This window comes from Oncorhynchus nerka, linkage group LG20 (genome assembly GCF_034236695.1).
Source record: "Oncorhynchus nerka isolate Pitt River linkage group LG20, Oner_Uvic_2.0, whole genome shotgun sequence".
Lineage (NCBI taxonomy): Eukaryota > Metazoa > Chordata > Actinopteri > Salmoniformes > Salmonidae > Oncorhynchus > Oncorhynchus nerka.
The window spans coordinates 70,102,378-70,128,815 of NC_088415.1; the positions used below are offsets into that span (position 1 = coordinate 70,102,378).

At 42.2% G+C, this 26,438-nt stretch overlaps 1 protein-coding gene across 1 annotated transcript in view; it reads right to left on the reverse strand.

The window, feature by feature from the left end:
• LOC115103041 (aryl hydrocarbon receptor repressor-like) overlaps positions 1–26,438 on the reverse strand; it is a 43,021-nt gene that overhangs the window by 7,772 nt on the left and 8,811 nt on the right. The window contains exon 3 of the mRNA XM_029623627.2: positions 931–1,064. Coding sequence (XP_029479487.2) covers positions 931–1,064 — 134 coding nt within the window. The remainder of the gene's footprint in view (positions 1–930; positions 1,065–26,438) is intronic.

The following is a 26,438-nucleotide window of genomic DNA, read 5'->3' on the forward strand; positions in this document are numbered from 1 at the left end:
TACTTGTTAAATAAAACTTTCTCTTGGCAATTGTATTGTAATTTTCAAATACTTTTTCCATTTATACAGTCTTTTTTGCATTTCTTTATCAAGGGTTACAATCATTTTGGACCTGAATGTGCTAAGAGCACAGGGGACCAACTTCAATTGCACTTGATTGATGAGTAATTCATAGGTAAATGCTTTTCATACAACATCTCTTTTTCTGATAATGAATGGACAATAGAACAAAACATGACAAAAAAAATTGTTTTCGTACCTCCTGATATGAAGAGTAAAACAGGGAGAAAAGTGGAGGACACGCCATGCAGGGTTCCTCATTAACTTCTCTGTGTTGGCTGGAGCTGTTGTGTTTGACATTTGCGTGACTCTGGCATGCTCCTTGCTAGGCCTTGTCACCTCTGGTCTAATTCGAGTCAGCCCAGGTCAGCTGGGCCCCCTTTTCCCACTCTCTGGTGTAATACTGACTTAACAGTGTCACGATCTTCATTGAGCAGCATCATGGTCGGTTGTTTGGTCTCACGCTACTGAGGGAGGGAAATTTTCTAGCCGTTTGTGGCGAGGGGAGGGCGTGGTTCTGGGATGGAGAAGGTGGGGTTTAGGGGACGCAATGTCCTGTTCCTACACCCATCCTCCCAGCAGCTCCGCTGTGCCACGAAATCATCAATACATATTCTATACCTCAAATAATAAATGCGGCTAAATTCAACTTTGTGGATTTTTTTCATTCAAGCTTTTATTTGCCATTTTTGCACTCCTTAATTTTAAAGAAATAACACAATCATGGCATGGTAGACTGCTTTCGCCAAGACTGATGACCCAGTCATTGCCGTTTCCCTGCCCCATCAGTGCTCTTTCATCTCATCGCTTATCAGTGCTCTCTTGGGAGGACAAACCACAGCCTGACCCTTCTGCTCCACTCTGTCTCACCTCCAGTAAGAGGTCACTCTCTACCACGCTGATGCTGGTCCCCGGGGTTCCAATGGGCAGGCTCTCTTTCCTGGTATCCTGGTGGTTCAAAGGCGGCTTCATGATGTGCTTTCTGCATGGCTTCTCCTGGATGGCTGGATAAGAGGAAAAAGGACAAAACCTTCTCAGTGAGGGGACTAACAGGTTTTTTAGATGTATGATGAGTAATCAGTCGATTAGGGTCCACAATAATAATACAAATTCTCACAGTTTGTCTCATACTATGCACACTAACATGAACTCATTACTCATTACATGCCACAACATGTCCTAGAGCGCTCTCTCTTTCTCCTACACACAGAGAGCGAGAGGGATAGAGAGAGAGACAAACGGTGTTGTACACCAACCTGGACTCACAGGTTGACGTTACATAGTAAATCTGGGACACTCAAATTAGTATATGTTACATATGGTATGTATTAATTTGTACATGTCATCTATTTCGTATGGTATGTTACGAACTGCAATTCATACAATATGACACAAATTAACAATAGGTATATATGTTAAGAATACCTTTTTGTTATGGCTAACGTTAGCTAGGTAGCTAGGTGGCTAATGTTAGCTAGATTAGGGGTTACGGTTAGAGTTAAGGTTAGGGTTATGAGTTAGGTTAAAAGGTTCATTAATGTTAGGGTTAATTTACTATGTTACGTCTAGTCTATGAGACCAGCATGTGTACACACACATGCTGTGGTGATATGTTCCTAAAGGGCTCATATTTTCAGTTTATGAAGCATATCCCTTTTTTTATAGTATTTCCAATCTACCTTTTTCTTCAAGCTATTATTAAATGGTATAGACCCTAAATTCTGTGTCTGGAGAGAGGCCGTGTTTACACTCATCTCCCTGGGAACCACAGATGAAAGAGAGACAGTACAGTACTAGGCTGCCCCTAATCCACTGCTTCCCTGTGCTGTGGTATCACCTGGTTGGCCAGGGAGGGAGAGCACAGAGCAGAAGGGACTGTGCCCGGTCCCTGATGTCTGACAGCCTTTGCGTGTTCATAGCACAAATTATATTCACCAGTGGCTTCCTGGCCACCCCCTACATGACTAAACAAGGAAATCCATGTCAGGATCACCAGAGGGAAGCAGGAATGGAGAAAGAGAGAGAGGGAGTAGGAGTTGGCTGGCTGAGGCGACACTGTCACGCAACTAAACCATCTGTCAATCTCCTCCATATCCCTAACAGTGGGCTGGCGTCTGTTCAATCCATTGCGTGCAGGATGGCAAACTACATTAGCCTGTAAAAAAATTCATAATAACAGCTGTTACATATTGATGACTGCTGGCCAACACAGAATTCTCTCCCTGAACATTAGGCCCACAATGCAATTGAAACAATATACATAGTAGATGGCATAAATAATGCATACAGTACATCTGTATAGTATTACATACAAACATAGATTGTCAAGGTAATATCTATGACTGTGTGATATCCATGGGACTATTCCCAATAGAATTGTACAAAAATGATGTCCTTACGTTGATATACCTTATTGCATCAACCTTCTTTACTGAATGCCATGACAACTGCATTGGTAACAGCATGGATAACATGGAAATGCACTTTTAGGAGTGAGTTCATGAAGAGACCCACAAACTCACACGCAAGCACACACAGACATGAGCACACACACACGCACGGTGGCAGGCACATACAATGAATGCATAGCTGTAGTAAAAGACCTCCGGGGGTGGTATGAAAAAAAAACCTGAAACAGTAGTAAAAGCAATCAAGCTTTTGAAAATCGTGCCAACAACTCCTCTTGTGGTCACGCACTTCCAGCCATTCCCTACGGGTCAGAAACAGCCAGCAAATCATTTTCTGGGGATTATTATTGACAACTTGGTATTTTTAATAGAAAGCACATCCAATATCACTCCCAATGTACTATATGTTGAGGCTCACACATACAACAAAGACGTCACAACTGCTGTAAGGGCTATTATGAAGGGAACGTACATGTTTGCCCTACTTAAGATAATTATAACAGTACAAAGCATCTGAGCCTCAACTGGGAGAACCAGTGAATGTAAGTGTATGTCCAGTTCGATTATAAGTGGTTGGACATTTCCAAATTTAGACAAACTGGTTGACAGTTTGACCATAAGAACACAATAGGGAGAAGTGCCTTTGTTACAGTCAATGATACTGGTATGCTTCAGTCACAGTGGATCCAGTGAAATGTAAAAAAGCTTCCTTTAATTGACTTGCCCGAAAATAAACTAAATGAGTCCTGCTTGATCATCCTTGAGATGTTTCTACAACTTGATTGGACATTCAATTGATTGGACATGATTTGTCACATTGATTGGTCATTTCCGGTCACAACTTGCAGACAGGCAGGGCTACCGACGTTAAGGCTAATCTGAAGATGATGCTGGCTAAAGCTAAAAATGGCGAGTATAGAGATATTGTTATCCACATCGGCACCAACGAAGTTAGGATGAAACAGTCAGAGGTCACCAAGCGCAACATAGCTTCAGCGTGTAAATCAGCTAGAAAGATGTGTCGGCATCGAGTAATTGTCTCTGGCCCCCTCCCAGTTAGGGGGAGTGATGAGCTCTACAGCAGAGTCTCACAACTCAATCGCTGGTTGAAAACTGTTTTCTGCCCCTCCCAAAAGATAATTGGCCCTCTTTCTGCGACTCACCCAAAAACAGGACCAAGCCTGGCCTGCTGAGGAGTGACGGACTCCATCCTAGCTAGAGGGGTGCTCTCATCTTATCTACCAACCTAGACAGGGCTCTAACTCCTCTAGCTCCACAATGAAATAGGGTGCAGGCCAGGCAGCAGGCCTGCCAGTTTAGTGGAGTCTGCCACTAGCACAGTCAGTGTAGTCAGCTCAGCTATCCCCATTGAGACCGTGTCTGTGCCTCGACCTAGGTTGGGCAAAACTAAACATGGCGGTCTCATTAGAATAAAGACCTCCTCCATTCCTGCCATTATTGAAAGAGATTGTGATACCTCACTTTAAATGTATTTATTTTTTTACCTTTATTTAACTAGGTTAAGAACAAATTCTTATTTTCAATGACAGCCTCAGAACAGTGGGTTAACTGCCTATTCAGGAGCAGAACAACAGATTTGTACCTTGACAGCTCTGGGATTTGAACTTGCAACATTTCAGTTACCAGTCCAATGCTCTAACCATTAGGCTACCCTGCTGCCCCGAAATAGGGCTACTTAATGTTAGATCCCTCACTTCAAAGGCAGTTATAGTCAATTAACTAAAAACTGATCATAAACTTGATGTGATTGGCCTGACTGAAACATGGCTTAAGCCTGATGAATTTACTGTGTTAAATGAGGCCTCACCTCCTGGTTATACTAGTGACCATATCCCCCGTGCATCCCGCAAAGGCGGAGGTGTTGCTAACATTTACGATAACAAAATTCAATTTACAACAAAAAAAAAGAAGTTTTCGTCTTTTGAGCTTCTAGTCATGAAATCTATGCAGCCTACTCAATCACTTTTAATAGCTACTGTTTACAGGCCACCTGGGCCATATACAGCGTTCCTCACTGAGTTCCCTGAATTCCTATCGGACCTTGTAGTCATAGCAGATAATATAAAAAAATTGGTGATTTTAATATTCACATGGAAAAGTTCACAGATCCACTCTAAAAGTCTTTCGGAGCCATCATCGACTCAGTGGGTTTTGTCCAACATGTCTCTGGACCTACTCACTGTCACAGTCATACTCTGGACCTAGTTTTGTCACATGGAATAAATGTTGCGGATCTGAATGTTTTTCCTCATAATCCTGGACTATCGGACCACCATTTTATTACGTTTGCAATCACAACAAATCATCTGCTCAGACCTCAACCAAGGAGCATCAAAAGTCGTGCTATAAATTCTCAGACAACCCAAAGATTCCTTGATGCCCTTCCAGACTCCCTCTGCCTACCCAAGGACGTCAGAGGACAAAAATCAGTTAACCACCTAACTGAGGAACTCAATTCAACCTTGCGCAATACCCTAGATGCAGTTGCACCCCTAAAAACTAAAAACATTTGTCATAAGAAACTAGCTCCCTGGTATACAGAAAATACCCGAGCTCTGAAGCAAGCTTCCAGAAAATTGGAACGTAAATGGCGCCACACCAAACTGGAAGTCTTCCGACTAGCTTGGAAAGACAGTACCATGCAGTATCGAAGAGCCCTCACTGCTGCTCGATCATCCTATTTTTCCAACTTAATTGAGGAAAATAAGAACAATCCTAAATTTCTTTTTGATACTGTCGCAAAGCTAACTGAAAAGCAGCATTCCCCAAGAGAGGATGGCTTTCACTTCAGCAGTGATAAATTAATGAACTTCTTTGAGGAAAAGATCATGATCATTAGAAAGCAAATTACGGACTCCTCTTTAAATCTGCGTATTCCTCCAAAGCTCAGTTGTCCTGAGTCTGCACAACTCTGCCAGGACCTAGGATCAAGAGAGACACAAGTGTTTTAGTACTATATCTCTTGACACAATGATGAAAATAATCATGGCCTCTAAACCTTCAAGCTGCATACTGGACCCTATTCCAACTAAACTACTGAAAGAGCTGCTTCCTGTGCTTGACCCTCCTATTTTGAACATAATAAACGTCTCTCTATCCACCGGATGTGTACCCAACTCACTAAAAGTGGCAGTAATAAAGCCTCTCTTGAAAAAGCCAAACCTTGACCAAGAAAATATTAAAAACTATCGGCCTATATCGAATCTTCCATTCCTCTCAAAAAAAATTGAAAAAGCTGTTGCGCAGCAACTCACTGCCTTCCTGAAGACAAACAATGTATACAAAATGCTTCAGTCTGGTTTTAGACCCCATCATAGCACTGAGACTGCACTTGTGAAGGTGGTAAATTACCGTTTAATGGCGTCAGACCGAGGCTCTGCATCTGTCCTCGTGCTCCTAGACCTTAGTGCTGCTTTTGATACCATCGATCACCACATTCTTTTGGAGAGATTGGAAAGCCAAATTGGTCTACACGGACAAGTTCTGGCCTGGTTTAGATCTTATCTGTCGGAAAGATATCAGTTTGTCTCTGTGAATGGTTTGTCCTCTGACAAATCAACTGTAAATTTCGGTGTTCCTCAAGGTTCCATTTTAGGACCACTATTGTTTTCACTATATATTACGTCTTGGGGATGTCATTTGAAAACATAATGTTAACTTTCACTGCTTTGCGGATGACACACAGCTGTACATTTCAATGAAACATGGTGAAGCCCCAAAATTGCCCTCGCTAGAAGCCTGTGTTTCAGACATAAGGAAGTGGATGGCTGCAAACTTTATACTTTTAAACTCAGACAAAACAGAGATGCTTGTTCTAGGTCCCAAGAAACAAAGAGATCTTCTGTTGAATCTGACAATAAATCTTGATGGTTGTACAGTCATCTCAAATAAAACTGTGAAGGACCTCGGCGTTACTCTGGACCCTGATCTCTCTTTTGACGAACATATCAAGACTGTTTCAAGGACAGCTTTTTTCCATCTACGTAACATTGTAAAAATCAGAAACTTTCTGTCCAAAAATGATGCAGAAAAATTAATCCATGCTTTTGTTACTTCTAGGTTAGACTACTGTAATGCTCTACTTTCCGGTTACCCAGATAAAGCACTAAATAAACTTCAGTTAGTGCTAAATATGGCTGCTAGAATTCTGACTAGAACCAAAAAATGTGATCATATTACTCCAGTGCTAGCCTCCCTACACTGGCTTCCTGTTAAGGCAAGGGATGATTTCAAGGTTTTAATGCTAACCTACATAGCATTACATGGGCTTGCTCCTACCTATCTTTACGATTTGGTCCTGCTGTACATACCTACAGGTATGCTACAGTCACAAGACGCAGGCCTCCTAATTGTCCCTAGAATTTCTAAGCATATAGCTGGAGGCAGGGCTTTCTCCTATAGAGCTCCATTTTTATGGAATGGTCTGCCTACCCATGTGAGAGACGCAGACTCGGTCTCAACCTTTAAGTCTTTACTGAAGACTGATCTCTTCAGTAGGTCATATGATTGAGTGTAGTCTGGCCCAGGAGTGTGAAGGTGAACGGAAAGGCTCTGGAGCAACAAACTGCCCTTGCTGTCTCTGCCTGGCCAGTTCCCCTCTCTCCACTGGGATTCTCTGCCTCAAACCCTATTACAGGGGCTGAGTCCCTGGCTTACTGGTACTCTTCCATGCCGTCCCTAGGAGGGGTGCGTCACTTGAGTGGGTTGAGTCACTGACGTTATATTCCTGTCTGGGTTGGCGCCCCCCCTTGGGTTGTGCTTTGTGGGCTATACTTGGCCTTGTCTCAGGATGGTAAGTTGGTGGTTGAAGATATCCCTCTAGTGGTGTGGGCGCTGTGCTTTGGCAAAGTGGGTGGGGTTATATCCTGCCTGTTTGGCCCTGTCCGGGGGTATCATCGGATGGGGCCACAGTGTCTCCTGACCCCTCCTGTCTCAGCCTCCAGTATTTATGCTGCAGTAGTTTGTGTCGGGGGGCTAGGGTCAGTCTGTTATATCTGGAGTACTTCTCCTGTCTTATCCGGTGTGCTGTGTGAATTTAAGTATGCTCTATCTAATTCTCTCTTTCTTTCTCTCTTTCTTTCTCTCTCTCGGAGGACCTGAGCCCTAGGACCATGCCTCAGGACTACCTGGCATGATGACTCCTTGCTGTCCCTAGTCCACCTGGCCGTGCTGCTGCTCTAGTGTCAACTGTTCTGCCTGCGGCTATGGAACACTGACCTGTTCACCGGACGTGCTACCTGTCCCAGACCTGCTGTTTTCAACTCTCTAGAGACAGCAGGAGAGCTAGAGATACTCTTAATGATCGGCTATGAAAAGCCAACTGACATTTACTCCTGAGGTGCTGACTTGTTGCACCCTCGACAACTACTGTGATTATTATGATTTTACCATGCTGGTCATTTATGAACTTTTGAACATCTTGGCCATGTTCTGATATAATCTCCACCCGGCACAGCCAGAAGAGGACTGGCCACCCCTCATAGCCTGGTTCCTCTCTAGGTTTCTTCCTAGGTTTTGGCCATTCTAGGGAGTTTATCCTAGCCACCGTGCTTCTACACCTGCATTGCTTGCTGTTTGGGGTTTTAGGCTGGGTTTCTGTACAGCACTTTGAGATATCAGCTGATGTAAGAAGGGCTTTATAAATAAATTTGATTTGATTTGACTGTTGCCACCCCTCTTACTACACCGAACAAAAATATAAACGCAATATGCAAAAACAATTAAGATTTTACTGATTTTACTTTATATATGGCAATCAGTCAATTGAAATAAATGATGCCATAGTCTATGGATTTCACATGAATGGAAATACATATATGCACATGTTTGTCACAGATACCTTAAAAAAAGTTAGGGGTGGGGATCAGAAAACCAGTCAGTATGTGGTGTGACCACCATCTGCCTCATAGAGTTGATCAGGCTGCTGATTGTGGCCTGTAGAATGTTGTCCCACTCAATGGCTGTGCGAAGTTGTTGAATATTGGTAGAACTGGATCACGCTGTCGTACATGTCCATCCAGAGCATTCCTAACATACTCAATGGGTGACATGTCTGGTGAGTATGCAGGCCATGGAAGAACTGGGACAAATTCAGCTTTCAGGAATTGTGTGCAGATCGGTTGGCCGTACTTCCAAATTCTCTAAAACGATGTTGGAGGCGGCTCATGGTAGAGAAATGAACACAATTCTCTGGCCACAGCTCTGGTGGACATTCCTGCAATCAGCATGCCAATTGCACGCTCCCTCAAAATTTCAGACTTCTGTGAAATTGTGTTGTGTTGTGTGATAAAACTGCACATTTTACAGTGGTCTTTTATTGTCCCCAGCACAAGTTGCACCTTCGTAATGGTCAGCTTCAGCTTCACCTATCAGGTGGATGGATTATCTTGGCAAATGAGAAATGCTCACTAACAGGGATGTAAACAAATTTGGAAACAACATTTTAGAGCATATGGAACATTTCTGGGATCTTTTATTTCAGCTCATGAAACATTGAACCAACACTTTACATGTTGCGTTTATATTTTTGTTCAGTATAATTAACTAGGTATGCCTATTATCATCAACTGAATAGTACATGGGGTGTTCACTCGAAGTGCAAGATAAGCCATGTCACCTGTGACAATACACAGACTCAATTTAACACACACCAATGTGTTTTACAATGGAATCCACTAAAGGGGCTCTGGTTTATAACCACATCACAGCATCAATTACTCTCACAAGACTGAAGCCTTTACAGTACATTCATTGAATCTCCTGGATGCTATTTTCTCTACTCCACATAGTCTATTCTCTCTATTTGACATGATTGAAGTAGATAGAGTTGACTCCATCAGTCTGCCTGTGACATGGTATTTCTAATGAATGTTCCCTCCAGAGTCCATGGTTATCCGACTCATCGCAGTGATTCCTCATGAGGGCGAATCAGCACGCTAATCCATACCATGATGTCACAATCACATGCTCCAGTTGAAGGTTTGGCCCTCCATCCTCAACACAAACAGCAGCTTTCATCACACAAGCCTGAAGGGGGGGGGGGGGCTTGGATGGATCCACCACCACCACTATATATCACCTCTGAGGTCACAAAACAGAGAAGATGTCATCCAGACAGCAATCACGCAGAGGTATACACCTTCTAGTGGGGGAGGGGAGAGAGAGGGAAGCAGGGAAGCAGGGATGCGGCGCTGTGGAGGGAAAGGAATTACCGACTTGAGATGGAACCATCAGCCGTCTACCACCAGTCACATCACCAGTCCTTCCTTCTGTTCTGTCATTCACTCCCAGGCTGTGGGGAGTACGCACTGACAAACAACTACTACTTAGGACTTTAGAATAGCGTGGCATTTAAGTCAAACCACTGTAGCTGGCAGTAGCATCCATGTTAATGTAGCCAATGGCATCTAGTGACTGGTACGAGACGAGGTGAGGTGATCAATTGAAATAAATACCTGAAACTGAACTTTCAGATAGCAGCATTGCTGCCGCCCTGGAGAACAGGGAACAGTACATATTTCCTCTTCACGCTGTTGGCTGTGTTTGTGAAAGTCTGTCAACCTTTTATGATGTGTACAACTCTGTTTTGGGAGAGGCGGTTTTGACGCCGTATTTTGGTTGTGTGGACTTAGGAAGGGTATAAAGGTATACGCTTTTAACATTGTAATGTGAATCGAATCTATTTGAAAATGTTGAGTATTTAATCAAGTATACAAGTTTTGATATTGATATTTTGTAAATGAGCCGGGGTTATAATTGTTTGAATGTGATCCGGAGAAGCCTTTGGCTGCCCTTACTGTGTCATTTGTTTTTTTTCCCTTACATTAAGTAGGCAGGATTTGGTATGTTGTCTATTCTGCCCAAGCAAATGATCTGGTATTTCAGGCAAAAGATTTTGGGTTGCCTTATCGGTCAGATTAGTAAAAAAAGAAATGTTTGTTTGTCTACATGTTTATTTTGTTACCACTTCCCTATAGACCTCCACGGCTGGCTGTTCTTAGGAGGGAACTGTTTAGTGAGACAGCAGAGGCGCCGGAGGGGGATGGTTGCCGTTTAACAGGCTCCTAACCAACTGTGCTATTTTGTTTGTTTTTTCAAATTTTTTGTAACTCATTTTGTAGATAATGTTGCTGCAACCGTTGCTGCTACCGTCTCTTATGACCGAAAAGAGCTCTGGACATCAGAATAGCGACCTTGAACTGGACTAAGATTTTTTATTAAATGAGTCCGATACGAAGGATATACTGCTTTGTCAAGACAAGGCCCAAATCCCGTCATTCGCGTGAAGAAAAGATGGAAATACAGGGGGCAGAGGTCTGGGTGCCTTGTGAGAATTCGTCGGCAAGTGAGTAAAGCACCACTACCCTCTGTATTATTGGCCAACGTGCAATCATTGGGAAAAAAATGGACAATCTATGATTAAGACTATCCTACCAATGGGACATTAAAAACTGTATCTTGTGTTTCACCGAGACTTGGCTGAACGACGACACGGATAATATAGAGCTGGCTGATTTCTGTTTTTCGGCAGGACAGAGCAGCTACGTCTGGTAAGATGAGGGGTGGGGGTGTGTGTCTATTTGTCAATAACTGGTGGTGCACAATGTCTAATATTAAAGAAGTCTCGAGGTATTGCTTGACTGAGGTAGAATACCTCATGATAAGCTGTAGACCACACTATCTACAAATAGAGTTCACATCTATATCAGTCGTAGCTGTCTATTTACCACCACAAACCGATGCTGGCACTAAAACCGCACTCAACGAGCTATATAAGGTCATAAGCAAACAAGAAAATGCTCATCCAGAAGCGGCGCTCCTAGTGGCCGGGGACTATAATGCAGGCAAACTTAAATCCGTTTTACCTAATTTCTACCAGTATGTCACACGTTGAAAAAAAAAACTCTAAACCACCTTTACTCCACACACAGAAACGCATACAAAGCTCACCCTCCATTTGGCAAATCTGACCATAATTCTATCCTCCTGATTCCTGCTTACAAGCAAAAACTACAGCAGGAAGTACAAATGACTTGCTCAATACAGTAGTAGTAGTCAGAGTAGTCAGATGACGCGGATGCTATGCTACAGGACTGTTTTGCTAGCACAGACTAATATGTTCCGGGATTCATCCAATGGCATTGAGAAGTATATCACCTCAGTCACCGGCTTCATCAATAAGTACATTGACGACGTCGTCCCCACAGTGACCGTACGTACATTTCCCAAACAGAATCCATGGATTACAGGCAACATCCGCACCGAGCTAAAGGCTAGAGCTTGTGCTTTCAAGGAGCGGGCCACTAATCTGGACGCTTATAGGAAATTCCACTATGTCCTCAGACAAACCATCAAACAGGCAAATCGTAAATACAGAACTAAGATTGAATTCTACTACCCCCGGCTCTAACACGCGTCGGATTACGGACTACAAATGGAAACCCAGAAGCGATCTGCCCAGTGACACAAGCCTACCAGACGAGCTAAATGCCTTTTATGCTTTGAGACTAGCAACACTGAAGCATCCATGAGAGCACCAGCTGTTCTGGATGACTGTGTGATCAGGCTCTCCATAGCCGTTGTGAGCAAGACCTTTAATAAACAGGTCAACATTCACAAAGCCGTGGGCCAGACGGATTACCAGGACGTGCACTCAAAGCATGCATAGACCAACTGGCAAATGTCTTAACTGACATTTTTAACCTCTCCCTAGCCGAGTCTGTAATACCTACATGTTTCAAACACCACCATAGTCCCTGTGCCCAAGATAGCGAAGGTAACCTGCCTAAATAATTACCACCCCTTAGCACTCACGTCGGTAGCCATGAAGTACTTTGAAAGGCTGGTCATGGCTCACATCAACACCATCATGCCAGAAACCCTAGACCCACTCCAATCTCTATTGCATTCCACCCTGCCCTTTCACACCTGGACTAAAGGAACACCTATGTGAGAATGCTATTCCTTGACTACAGCTCTGCGTTCAACACTATAGTGCCCTCAAAGCTCACACTAAGCTAAGGACCCTGGGACTAAACACCTCCCTCTGCAACTGAATCCTGGACTTCCTGACGGCCGCACACAGGTGGTAAGGGTAGGTAACAACACATCCACCACACTAATCCTCAACACTGGGACCCCTCAGGGGTGCGTGCTTAGTCCCCTCCTGTACTCCCTGTTCACCCACGACTGTGTGGCCAAGCACGACTCCAACACAATCATTACGATTGCTGACGACACAACAGTGGTAGGCCTGATCACCGTCAACGATGAGACAGCCTATGGGGAGGAGGTCAGAGACCTGGCAGTGTGGTGCCAGGACAACAACCTCTCAATGTGAGCAAGATAAAGGAGCTGATCATGGACTATAGGAAAAGTAGGGCTGTACGGCCCCCATTAACATTGACGGAACGAAGAGGAGCGAGAGTTTCAAGTTCCTTGGTGTCCACATCACCAACAAACTATCATGATCCAAACACACCAAGACAGTTGTAGAGGGCACGAAAACACCATTTCCTGCTCAGGAGACTGAAAATATTTTGCATGGGTCCCCAGATCCTCAAAAAGTTTTACAGCTGCACCATCGAGGGGATCCTGACCGGTTGCATTACCACCTCGTATGGCAACTACTCTGCATCTGATCAAAAGGCGCTACAGAGGGTAGTGCGTACGGCCCAGTAAATCACTGTTCCAAGCTTCCTGCCATCCAGGACCTATATACTAGGCGGTGTCAGAGGAAGGCTCCAAAAAACTGTCAATGACACCAGTCACCCAAGTCAAAGACTGTTCTCTCTGCTACCGAACGGCAAGCGGTACCGGAGCGCCAAGTCTAGGACCAAAAGGCTGAACAACTAAACTAATCAAATGGCCACCTGGACTATTTACATTGAACTCCGTCCCCCATTTGTTTTTGCACTGCTGCTACTCGCTGTTTATTATCTATGCATAGTCACTTTACAAATGACCTCAATTAACCCGTACCCCCACACATTGGCCTGGTACCGGTACCCCTGTATATAGCCTCGTTATTGTTATGTTATTGTTATTTCTTGTGTTACCTATTGATTGATTCGATTTTTTAAGACTTTAGTTTATTTAGCATATATTTTATTAACTCTATTTCTTGACCTGTATTGTTGGTTAAGGGCTTGCAAGTAAGCATTTCACAGTATTCAGCACATGTGACAAATACAATTTGATTTGATTTGTTCAACTGTATGAATTATATTTATTGCCTCTTATCTTTAATAAACCTTGGTTTATATGGTTAAGTCTGTCATTTATTTGACAGACCTGTGTCTAAACTTCCCTTGTGTATAAACAAGATGGCGTAGTACAGTTTACATTAATGTTGATGTGATGCTGCCTAGGAGGACATAGGAGGAAAACTAATGAGGCACTTGTGTTAGGAATCGCCAGTCTGAACACAGTCTTAAGAGGTACAGTATCTATGACCGGATGTTCTGCTCTTAGTTGCCAAAATGATGCCCCTATGGTGACTATTGACTTGTGGCGGTCACTGCTACACTGTCAGACTCTCAGCAAAAACAAAAAAGGACAAAGGCAATTGTACACAGACCATCAAAATTGAGGAATTGTTATTAGTGGACCAGACTTAATTCAATTGAACGTTAACATGGTGAGACTGTTGAGGTCAAACTAAAAACGTGAGAATACAAACAACCCATTTAAAAGATGTTCAAACCCAGTTTGGATCCCACAGTTTCTGTGCCAGGCCTTGGTGACATTTTGACTACAGTATGTCTGAAAAACAATACCGTTCTTTATATCTTAACACTGAAGCTGATGTAAGATTCTCTGTTCTGTGTGGTTTGCTGTAACAGAGGCAGCCTAGATGAGGCCCACTAGCTTCGACTGAGTCATTGCTGACCAGAGTGAACACCCCAGGATACTTCAAAGCTACCTAGTGATATAAGAGTAAATCCTTCTCCGTTGCGTGCGGGATGTGCAGGCGGCTCTGGCTCCCACTCACCTCCCGCCTGGCTCTGAGCATGCTCGCTCTCATTAGCATCCCAACACTGCTCTGTGGTGTGCAGCACCACTCCACATCAGGCCCTGACAGGGTCAATGAGGCCTGAACACTTCAGGTTAAAAGCCTACTGTGCGACAGACCCAATAGTGTTCAGACATTTTAATCTGTCACCCTCAAACACTTCCATACTTAATGCATGTGCTGTGTTTCAAGTCCAAATTGACAGAATTTCACATCTGACAATGGCTCATATACACACACAAATACACTGTACATAACATAATTTACAAACAAAATCCCCCGACTGGATCCAGTGCAGCCTTCAGTGCTTGCCGAGAAAAACATGGAGGGGAGAATCCTTAAAGCTGTGGTCTATAATGAAAGCAGATGTCTGCTTCTTCATGTGTTGGCATGGAACAAATGAAAACATATAAAAGCCCCATAAACTAAGCTTCATTCCTATAGGGGAATGCTGCATATCCAACTACCTCATCTCTTTAGATAAAGAGTCAAAGACAACATGTTTACAGTTATACAGCCATTGTTATAAAATTGTTGTAAAAGTGAGTTCAGTTTAGGGACTGTCAAATGAAATTCCTACAGGTTATTGTAAAAATACATAGAGGGCCACTTTAAGTAATATTCCTGAACTGAAAAGCCACATTTGCATAGTTAATTGTTTATTTCAACAATATATGTGGTTTTAGAGAGTATTTTTTTCCCACAGAATAAGGTTTGTCCAAATACACATTCCTGTCTGGGCTGATGCAATACGTAACAGTCTGACATGATAGATAGACCTGCCGTATGAAATCTACACTATCTGCCTAGGGGTGGCAGGTAGCCTAGCGGTTAGAGCGTTGGGCCAGTAATCAAAAAGGTCTGGTTTGAATCCCTGAGCCGACTAGGTGAGAAATATGCCTATGTGCTCTTGAGCAAGGCATGTAACCCGAATTGCTCCTGTAAATCGCTCTGGATAAGAGCATCTGCTAAATAACGCAGTTTTGCTGTTGTTGATGGGTGAATGGATGCTAATCAAACCCAGACAGACTCCATTACATTTACAACCAGATGTGTACTTATGCCGTGGAAATAGTGTCTTAGGGAATGGAATGACAACACTGCCAAATATTCTGGTTCATGTTCTTTCTTCATAATATCAAAAACATGAGAATTACAAACCCAATCTCAGATGTACACTGTCTGTATCTGCCTGTCTACAGTGATTTGGTCAATATCATATTCATGATTATCATTGGAAATTTGAAAATGTTTATAAGAAGGTCACTGACTGGCTCTAGAGGACCATCTCTCAGCCTGGTCTATTGAAAAGGTTCAGCAGGTCATTCCTCAGTACTGTATGCAGAGACCCAAGGACAGGGAGGGTCAAGGCCAGAGTCCTGCAGGATATCTCTCCTTGTAACACCGTCCTCCTGGGCATGGGATGGGATCTCTCTGACATGGAGAATATCTCTCGCCATCGCAGGGATCTGCTGGCCATGATGGAATGCCCACTTCTCTCCATGACAACTGTCAATCACTCCCGTCAGTATCTATGGTGATTGGACTGACACGGACAATCATAATGGCTCATTACCTCTAAATATTGCAGAAAGCCTGTGGCCTACATGATGAGATTATTATGGACAAAAGAGCGAGATTTGACGATCATGTCACCAGAATAGAACACTCAATATTTATTGGAAAAGAGCATCAAACTCATCACCTTGCACTTTCACCACACTGTGAAGTTCATCATCATTTATTTCATCTGTAGCCTAATAAACTGTAGGCTATGATTTCCCAAGTCATAGAGGGAGGACAACAAAACATATCATCGCGTGACCTCAAGTGTTCTTCAATATGATTGTTTTCTATCAATATTTGCGCATAAAAGCATTTCCACTGACATTTATTGCATAATAAATGTTACTGACACACCTTTACCAGGTAGGATAGTTGAGAACAAGTTCTCATTTGCAACTGCGACCTGGCCAAGATAAAGCAAAGCAGTTTGACACATCCAACAACACAGAGTTACACATGGAATAAACAAACATACAATCAATAATACAGTAGAAAAATCTATATACAGTGTGTGCAAATGAGGTAGGATAAGGGAGGTAAGGCAATAAATAGGCCATGGTGGAAAAGTAATTACAATATAGCAATTAAACACTGGAATGGTAGGATGTGCAGAAGATGAATGTGCAAGTTGAGATACTGGGGTGCAAAGGAGCAAGATAAATAAATAAATACAGTATGGGGATGAGGTAGATTGGATGGGCTATTTACAGATGAGCTATGTACAGGTGCAGTGATCTGTGAGCTGCTCTGGCAGCTGGTGCTTAAAGCTAGTGAGGGAGGTAAGAGTCTCCAGCTTCAGAGATTTTTGCAGTTCGTTCCAGTCATTGGCAGCAGAGAACGGCCAAAGGAAGAATTGGCTTTGGGGGTGACCAGTTAGATATACCTGTTGGAGTGCTTGCTACGGGTGGGTGCTGCTATGGTGACCAGTGAGCTGAGATAAGGCGGGGCTTTACCTAGCAGAAACCTGTAGATGACCTTGTTTAGTGTATTTTGTTTTGTCTACATTTGGAAAGATTTTATGTTTCCGTCAGTCCTGTCATTATCCGACATGTACTTTAATTCCATAAAAAGGTTGGATGCAAACTTGGTTAATGTGGTTCCAAGGCAATCATTTTATTCCATTGACATTGAATCAAGGAGAGCAACTGAAACCTGTCCCAAAATACTGCTACTAACAAAAATATTCCTTTGTGGGTTTTGGAAGGATTAGTGATCTAATTTGCTTATGTAATCAGATTTTGAGCAATAGCCAAAATATCAACTATCCAAATGCAGAATTACCCAAATGATCTACCCTTAATTCCATTCCACTTTCTGAATCAGTCCTTTAAAATTCCGGATCAGCTGCACTTTCATTTCCCTCTGTGTTGTTTCATTAAATCCATTAATTAAGGTCACTCTTGGTTGTCTAGAGCTTAAAAGGAAAAACAAAAACACTACAGACACTAGGCCCTCTATGGAATGGGTTTGACACCTCTGCATTACAGTGACGCTCAAGGCCACCCGAAGGGCGCAGCCGTCTAATGCATTGTATCGCCGTGCTAGAGGCGTTACTACAGACCCGGGTATTTCCCGGCTGCGCCACTACCGGCCGTAGGCGGGAGTCCCATAGGACTGCTCACAATTGGCCCAGCCTCGTCCGGGTTAGGGGAGGGTTTGGCCGGGCGGGCTTTACTTGGCTCATCACCACGCCCTAGCGACTCCTTGTGGCGGGCTAGGTGCCTGAAGGCTAACTCCGGTCACCAGTTGAACGGTGTTTCCTTCCTCCGATTGATGCAGCTGGCTTCCGGGATAAGCTCCCGAGCCCGTTGGGGAGTTGCAGCGATTAGACAAAATCGTAAAATACAAAAAAATGATACAAAAACAAATAAAAGTGACGCTCCAGAACTTTTGTATCATTTTTGCCAGTCATTTTGAAAGTGATGCTCTCAAGCCAAAATGGGTCCTCTTTTTTTGTGTGCTACGTCATCCAATTGTGCACTACATCCTCCATTTCTTATGACATGTTATGTCCTTTTTTTGGCCAATTTGTATGTTATGTTAGAAATCCAATTTGAACAATATGTTACGAATTTGTTGTATTTAAGATCCCAAACAGCATCTTTAACTATTTATAAAGGCATTGTTATAGGTTTCATGTTTGAGAGACACCAATTGCATAAAAGCTAAGTGATATCATGGCAGTCCTAAAGAAGAGCTGAAAATAATCTTATGACCAATCTTGGATTATGTAATGTTCAAACATATGGCTACCTAGTCTGGCTAACACCTATCTCCTGAAGTCCTTCTGACTTCAGAGTCTGGAATGGCTCTTCGATGTTGTCGGAACAATGCATCAATAATGAAGGGGGCTGTGCTTATACTGGTTGGCTATTTCTGCGTCTCACTCAAATCAAATCAAATTGGATTTGTCACATACACTTGTTTAGCAGATGTTATTGAGGGTGTAGCGAAATGCTTGTGTGTAAGGGGTGCCTCACTGGTGGCAGAGAAGTCAGACGCAGGAGAGTAGAACTGGGTAATAACCGGAGCAGTTTAATATACAAAACCACCGGCATCCAGAATAACAACGTGGGTACAAAACCTGTCGCGCACCAGACAACAATGTGCACAAGCACTTACAACAAACAATTCCGCACAAAGACATGGGGGGAACAGAGGGTTAAATACACAACACTTAATGAGGGAATGAAAACCAGGTGTGTGGGAAAACAAGACAAAACAAATGGAAAATTAAAAATGGATCGGCGATGGCTAGAAGACCGGTGACGTCGACCGCCGAACACCACCCGAACAAGGAGAGGAACCGACTTCGGCAGAAGTCATGACATTGTGTTTCTAGCTCTAACAGTGCAGTAATATCTAACAGTAATACGTAACAATTTCCCAGCAATACACACAAATCTCAAGTAAAGGAATGGAATTAAGAATATATAAATATTGGGTGAGCAAAGACAGTGGCATAGACTTAGATACAGTATAATAGGATAGAATACAGTATATACATATGAGATGAGCAATGCAAAATATGTAAACTTTCTTAAAGTGACAAGTGTTCCATTATTAAAGTGGCCAATGATTCCAAGTCTATGTACAGTGGGGAGAACAGGTATTTGATACACTGCCGATTTTGCAGGTTTTCCTACTTACAAAGCATGTAGAGGTCTGTCATTATCATAGGTACACTTCAACTGTGAGAGACGTAATCTAAAACAAAAATCCAGAAAATCACATTGTATGATTTTTAAGTAATTCATTTGCATTTTATTGCATGACATAAGTATTTGATACATCAGAAAAGCAGAACTTAATATTTGGTACAGAAACCTTTGTTTGCAATTACAGAGATCATATGTTTCCTGTAGTTCTTGACCAGGTTTGCACACACTGCAGCAGGGATTTTGGCCCACTCCTCCATACAGACCTTCTCCAGATCCTTCAGGTTTCGGGGCTGTCGCTGGGCAATATGGACTTTCAGCTCCCTCCAAAGATGTTCTATTGGGTTCAGGTCTGGAGACTGGCTAGGCCACTCCTGGACCTTGAGGTGCTTCTTACGGAGCCACTCCTTAGTTGCCATGGCTGTGTGTTTCGGATGGTTGTCATGCTGGAAGACCCAGCCACAACCCATCTTCAATGCTCTTACTGAGGGAAGGAGGTTGTAGGCCAAGATCTCGCGATACCTGGCCCCATCCATCCTCCCCTCAATGCAGTGCAGTTGTCCTGTCCCCTTTGCAGAAAAGCATCCCCAAAGAATGATGTTTCCACCTCCATGCTTCACGGTTGGGATGGTGTTCTTGGGGTTGTATTCATCCTTCTTCTTCCTCCAAACACGGTGAGTGGAGTTTAGACTATTTTTGTCTCATCAGACCACATGACCTTCTCCCATTCCTCCTCTGGAACATCCAGATGGTCATTGGCAAACTTGAGACGGACCTGGACATGCGCTGGCTTGAGCAGGGGGACCTTGCGTGCTCTGGTCTTGGCCATTGTGGAGAGGTTGGAGTCTGTTTGATTGAGTGTGTGGACAGGTGTCTTTTATACAGGTAAAGAGTTCAAACAGGTGCAGTTAATACAGGTAATGAGTGGAGAACAGGAGGGCTTCTTAAAGAAAAACTAACAGGTCTGTGAGAGCCATAATTCTTACTGGTTGGTAGGTGATCAAATACTTATGTCATGCAATAAAATGCAAATTAATTACTTAAAAATCATACAATGTGATTTTCTGGATTTTTGATTTTTGTGAAGTGTACCTATGATAAAGATTACAGACCTCTACATGCTTTGTAAGTAGGAAAACCTGCAAAATCGGCAGTGTGTCAAATACTTGTTCTCCCCACTGTATATGCAGCCTCTAATGTGCTAGTGATGGCTATTTAACAGAATTTAACAGTTTGATGACCTTGGGAAGCTGTTTTTCAGCCTCTCAGTCCCAGCATTGATGTACCTGTACTGACCTCGCCTTCTGGATGATAGCGAGGTGAACAGGCAGTGGCTCGGGTTGTTGTTGTCCTTGATGATCTTTTTGGCCTTCCTGTGACATTGTGTACTGTAAGGGGTGCTCCCTCTGCTGTTTCCTGAAGTCCACGATCAACTCCTTTGTTCTGTTAACGTTGAGTGAGAAGTTATTTTCCTGGCACCACACTTCCAGGGCCCTTATCTCCTCCCTGTAGGCTGTCTCGTCATTGTTGATAAACAGGCTTACTACTGTTGTCGTCTTCAAACTTGATGATTGAGTTGGAGGCATGCGAGGCCACGCAGTCATGGGTGAACAAGGAGTACAGGAGGGGGCTCTGCACACATCCTTGTGCGGCCTCAGTGTTGAGTATCAGCGAAGTGGAGGTGTTTTTTACTACTTTCACCACCTGGGGAGCATCCCGTCAAGAAGTCCAGGAACCAGTTGCACGTGGCGGATTTAGACCCAGGGCCTCAAGTTTAATGATGAGCTTGGAGGGTACTGAGCACAGCCACACAGCTACACCCACAAGCACAGCCACACAACACTTGAGTGCCACCCCCTTCCATCATGGTTGGATTTTCAAATATGAACAACAAGAGGTCTCAAACTCAGAGGGAAAAAAACATTTGAGAGAACCAATCAAATATTGCATTAAACAAACAGCCTCTTTTCCAGACCAGCATGGTCACAGCTCTGCCTGCGCTGAGTCACATGGGTCGCTTCAGTCAGACTAATGGCTGACTCCATGCAAAATAAAACTGAGCATGCAAACCGGGGTCAAGGAGAATGTGTTGGCTTTTCAATAAGTATTTGTCTCTCCATGCATTTATCAAATCCAACCTAAACCCACTGACCTTTACAATCTCTGGTTGTAGAAATCAACTGATCGCATGATTTACTCATGCATACTTCCCCATTAGCTATTGTCAAATCCAATTTTAAGTATAAAACTAGGTTAAAACTGAAAACAGCAACGCAGCCAGGATCTGAAAATAGAACTCTCTCTTAAACACTTCTGCAAGTAGAGTAACAGGGTAGCTAAAGAAGTGAATGAGACAAGAGGAATACGAGCCCAGCTGCTAAGGAAGGATAAGCAGTGTCATGTCTAATGTAATCAGCCCAGAGCCTTTAATGCATGGGGCTAATTGGCTTGGAGCATGTATACAGTAGTACTACACAAAGTGGCTGTGACAAGGCCTGGGTGGCTATGGAGGGGGAATATGTAAATAATGTCATCAAGGACAAGGCAACAGAGATGGCCCTCAAGCAATGAATGCCAAATAAATCTATCAACCTTCTAAACTATGCTATAAATGACACAGAAATCCTATCTAAGCTCTAAGGGAAGGAACAACATAATAACTCTCAGGGAAGCCAATGGAGCTTCCTGCTCCATACCACCTCTAGAATGGGTATATGTAAACAACATAATAAACAACATAATAACTCTCAGGGAAGCCAATGGAGCTTCCTGCTCCATACCACCTATAGAATGGGTATATGTAAACAACATAATAAACAACATAATAACTCTCAGGGAAGCCACTGGAGCTTCCTGCTCCATACCACCTCTAGAATGGGTATATGTGCATTCGGAAAGTATTCAGACCCCTTGAACTTTTCCACAAAAAAAAGCTCCACGGACAATTCCTCGCTCTGACCTGCACTGACATCTGTGGGACCTTACATAGATAGGTGTGTGCCTTTCCAAATCATGTCAAATCAATTGAATTTACCACAGGTGGACTCCAATCAAGTTGTAGAAACATCTCAAGGATGATCAATGGAAACAGGATGCACCTGAGCTCAATTTCTATTCTCATAGCAAAAGGTCTGAATACTTATGTAAATAAGGTATTTCTGTTTTCACTTTGTCATTTTGGGGTATTGTGTGTAGATTTATGAGGAAAAGGTTTTATTTAATCAATTTTAGAATAAGGCTATAATGTAACAACATTTGGAAAAAGTCAAGGGGTCTGAATACTTTCCGAATACACTGTATGTCTTGGTGCGTGTCTAGTGCTGTAAAGGCAATAAGGCCCAACTCTGAAGTGCAAGAGGTGGCTCCCCACTCATTTTCTGCAGGGCTGGTCTCCTACACCCTGCACTGATCAACAGATCGTTTTCATAACCATTTCTGAGGTCAGAACCCAGTCTGCTGCAGTCACGCAACTGCTCGCCTCATGAGCTTTACTACATGCCTACAACACGAAGAGCCTCTTAAAGAGACATTGTGCTGATTTCCTAAGAGGCTAAAACTCATTACTCAATCACAAGTAGTTAGTGTACAGTACCTACAGAAAGTCTACCCCCCCTTGGATTTCTTCACATTTCATTATGTTACAAAGTGGGATTAAAATGGATTTAATTGTCATTTTTGTCAACAACCTACACAAAATACTCTAATGTCAAAGATGAAGATTTCTGTCAAAATACAATAGATTTTTTTATTAAAGGAAAATAAAACACTAATATACCTTGATTAGAGAAGTATTCAATACATGTTAGAAACACCTTTGGAAGTAATTACAGCTGTGTGTCTTCTTGGGTAAGTCTCATAAGAGCTTTAAACACCTGTATTGTCCATTATTCTTTTCAAAATGATTATAGCTCTGTTTAGGTGTGTTGGGGTTCATGGCTAGACAGCAATTTTCAAGTATTGCCATAGGGTTTCAAGCAGATTGAAGTCAAAACTGTAACTTGGCCACTCAGGAACATCTTCTTGGTAAGCAACTCCAGTGTAGATTTGTATATACTCCATTAGGGAGTATTTTGTGTAGATCAATGACAAAATTACAATTAAATCTATTACAATCCCAATTTGTAACGCAACAAAATGTGAAAAAAGTTCAACAGCGGTGTAGACTTTCTATAGTCACTGTACCTATATCAGGAGGAGGACATCATACTGTTACTGTGACTATGATTTTTCTGTTTTCACTTTTCATCCTTCTATTTTGTTTGTGATACTTCGGTATCAATCAATCAATCACTGGTGAAGGGGGGGGGGGGGTCAGGGGCCAACTGAATGAGAAACAGGGATGAGGTTTAAATTTCTGTGACTGATTTCAACCTTGCTGAATAAAATGACTGTGAGTAGCTACTTCAGGCATGTGAGTGTTCAGCACATAGTGACAAATGAAGGGGGGGGTCAGTGAGTGTAAGGTGCTGAGGATATTATACAGTGGCTTGCAAAAGTATTCACCCCACTTGGCATTTTTCCTATTTTGTTGCCTTACAAACTGGAATTAAAACAGATTTTTTTGGGGGGGGTGTGTATAATTTCATTTACACAACATGCCTACCATTTTGAAGATGCAAAATATTTTTTATTGTGAAACAAACAAGAAATAAGACAAAAAAGACAGAAAACTTGAGCATACATAACTATTCACCCCCCCCCCCCCAAAAGTCAATACTTTGTAGAGACACTTTTTTTGCAGAAATTACAGCTGCAAGTCTCTTGGGGTATGTATCTATAAGCTTGGCACATCTGGCCACTGGGAATTTTTCCCATTATTCAAGGCAAAACTGCTCCAGCTCCTTCAAGTTGGATGGGTTCCGCTGGTGTACAGCAATCTTTAAGTCATAACACAGATTATCAATTGGATTGACATCTGGGATTTGACTAGGCCATTCCATGACATTTAAATGTTTCCTCTTAAACCACTTGAGTGTTGCTTTAGCAGTGTGCTTAGGGTCATTGTCCTGCTGGAAGGTGAACCTCCACCCCAGTCTCAAATCTCTGGAAGACTGAAACAGGTTTCCCTCAAGAAATTCCCTGTATTTAGTGCCATCCATCATTCCTTCAATTCTGACCAGTTTCCCAGTCCCTGCCAATAAAAAACATGCTTCATTGTGGGGATGGTGTTCTCGGGGTGATGAGAGGCCAGACATAGCGTTTCCTTGATGGCCAAAAAGCTCAATTTTAGTCTCATCTGACCAGAGTACCTTCATCCATATGTTTGGGGAGTCTCCCACATGCCTTTTGGTGAACACCAAACGTGTTTGCATATTTTTTTCTTTAATCAATGGCTTTCTTCTGGCCACTCTTCCGTAAAGCCCAGCTCTGTGGAGTGTACGGCTTAAAGTAGTCCTATGGACAGATACTCCAATCTCCGCTGTGGAGCTTTGCAGCACCTTGAGGGTTATCTTTGGTCTCTTTGTTGCCTCTATGATTAATACCTTCCTTGCCGGGTCCGTGAGTTTTGGTGGGTGGCCCTCTCTTGGCAGATTTGTTGTGGTGCCATATTCTTTCCATTTTTTAATAATGGAATAATTTTTTGAAACAAGCTACTCTTTTCATTTCACTTCACCAATTTGGACTATTTTGTGTATGTCCATTACATGAAATACAAATAAAAATCCATTTAAATTACAGATTATAATGCAACAAAATAGGAAAAACGCCAAGGGATGAATACTTTTGCAAGGCACTGAACATCACTGGGAATCTCAAAGAGAGTAGCCTAAATATACATCATAAAGTTAATTGAGGATCCAAATATGTAATCTAAATAGGACTACTTACTTTTACAGTCATGTTGAATCTATATAATATAAAATTATGTCATTGTTGTTATTTACACATTAATGTAGCATAATATACCTAAAATAAAAGCTTAATTAACTAATTAAACTAATTTGTTACTGTCTAAACGCCCCCATCCCCAGGGTTTCTCATTCACTTGCGTGATCTATGTTGTCTAGTGCATTGATGATCAACGACTGTGGTGTTGTAGACAAAACTTGGAGTGCGAGTTGACACTAAAAAAAATTGGGTGACAACAGTCTTTGTCGGGGTTCTTGAGTCGATATAGTTTTGTATATTGACTAGTCCGAAGAGCAGGTGGATTTGTCATTAGAGAAGGGTTCAATACATGTTAGAAACACCTTTGGAAGTGATTACAGCTGTGAGTCTTCTTGGGTAAGTCTCATAAGAGCTTTAAACACCTGTATTGTCCATTGTCCAGTACAATGCATATCCGTCGTAGCTGTAGCAGTCATGAAAACTTTGCATTTACACATGATAATTCATCATTATTTCTTCCGTCATATTCACTTTTGAACATTTATCTTTGGGCTTGATAAATCGAACACCATTAATCCATCAATAAATCAATATATTTCCATTAACATACATTTCTTGTTTTGTGACTGTCTTCGTTATCGTGCCAAAATGGATAATAACATGTGTTGTGAAAATGCTTGTTAAGTAGATGTTTTTTATGATCTGATAACAAATTAAAAATCACAGTTTAAACAAAAAGGGCTTGTGCCAAATCAGTTAGCACTGCAGTCATCATGCAATACGAACAAGATTAGTACCCCTATTTTATGACATATTAAGGTCACTTCCTCACGCTATTGCGAGCAGACAAATAGTTTTCCATGATCTATACTGTAAATACGAATTTGTTCTTAACTGACTTGCCTAGTTAAATAAAGGTCAAATAAAAAATCTAATATTTTCCATTGATGTTGCCTTTGGCTGATTGAACACAACCAATATCGGATAACTGAATATCACTGAAAAGTAGAAAACATAAGCAAAATACATGTTGGATAACAGCATGCATACGTATAATATCAGAATAACATCTGCTAAGATTTGAATCGTTGCTGTTAATAACAACTATTTGGTAGAAACAGAACAAGCCAAAAATGTTTACTATTTCTAAAAACACTCTTCATGATCAATCAAGGCATTGTTTCTGGAAATAACAATGAAGTGAAAAATAGATTTTTGGATGAAGTGTAACAACGACCGACAGATCAGGATGAAAGAAGAACAAAGAGAATTTCTATGAAAAAAAAATCTAAAATGATATAATCAAAACCTAAATTATCCTGGGCCATATTAAAATGTCTTATCCTTATTGAAAAACAGTCTATTCAAACACGATGACAAAAG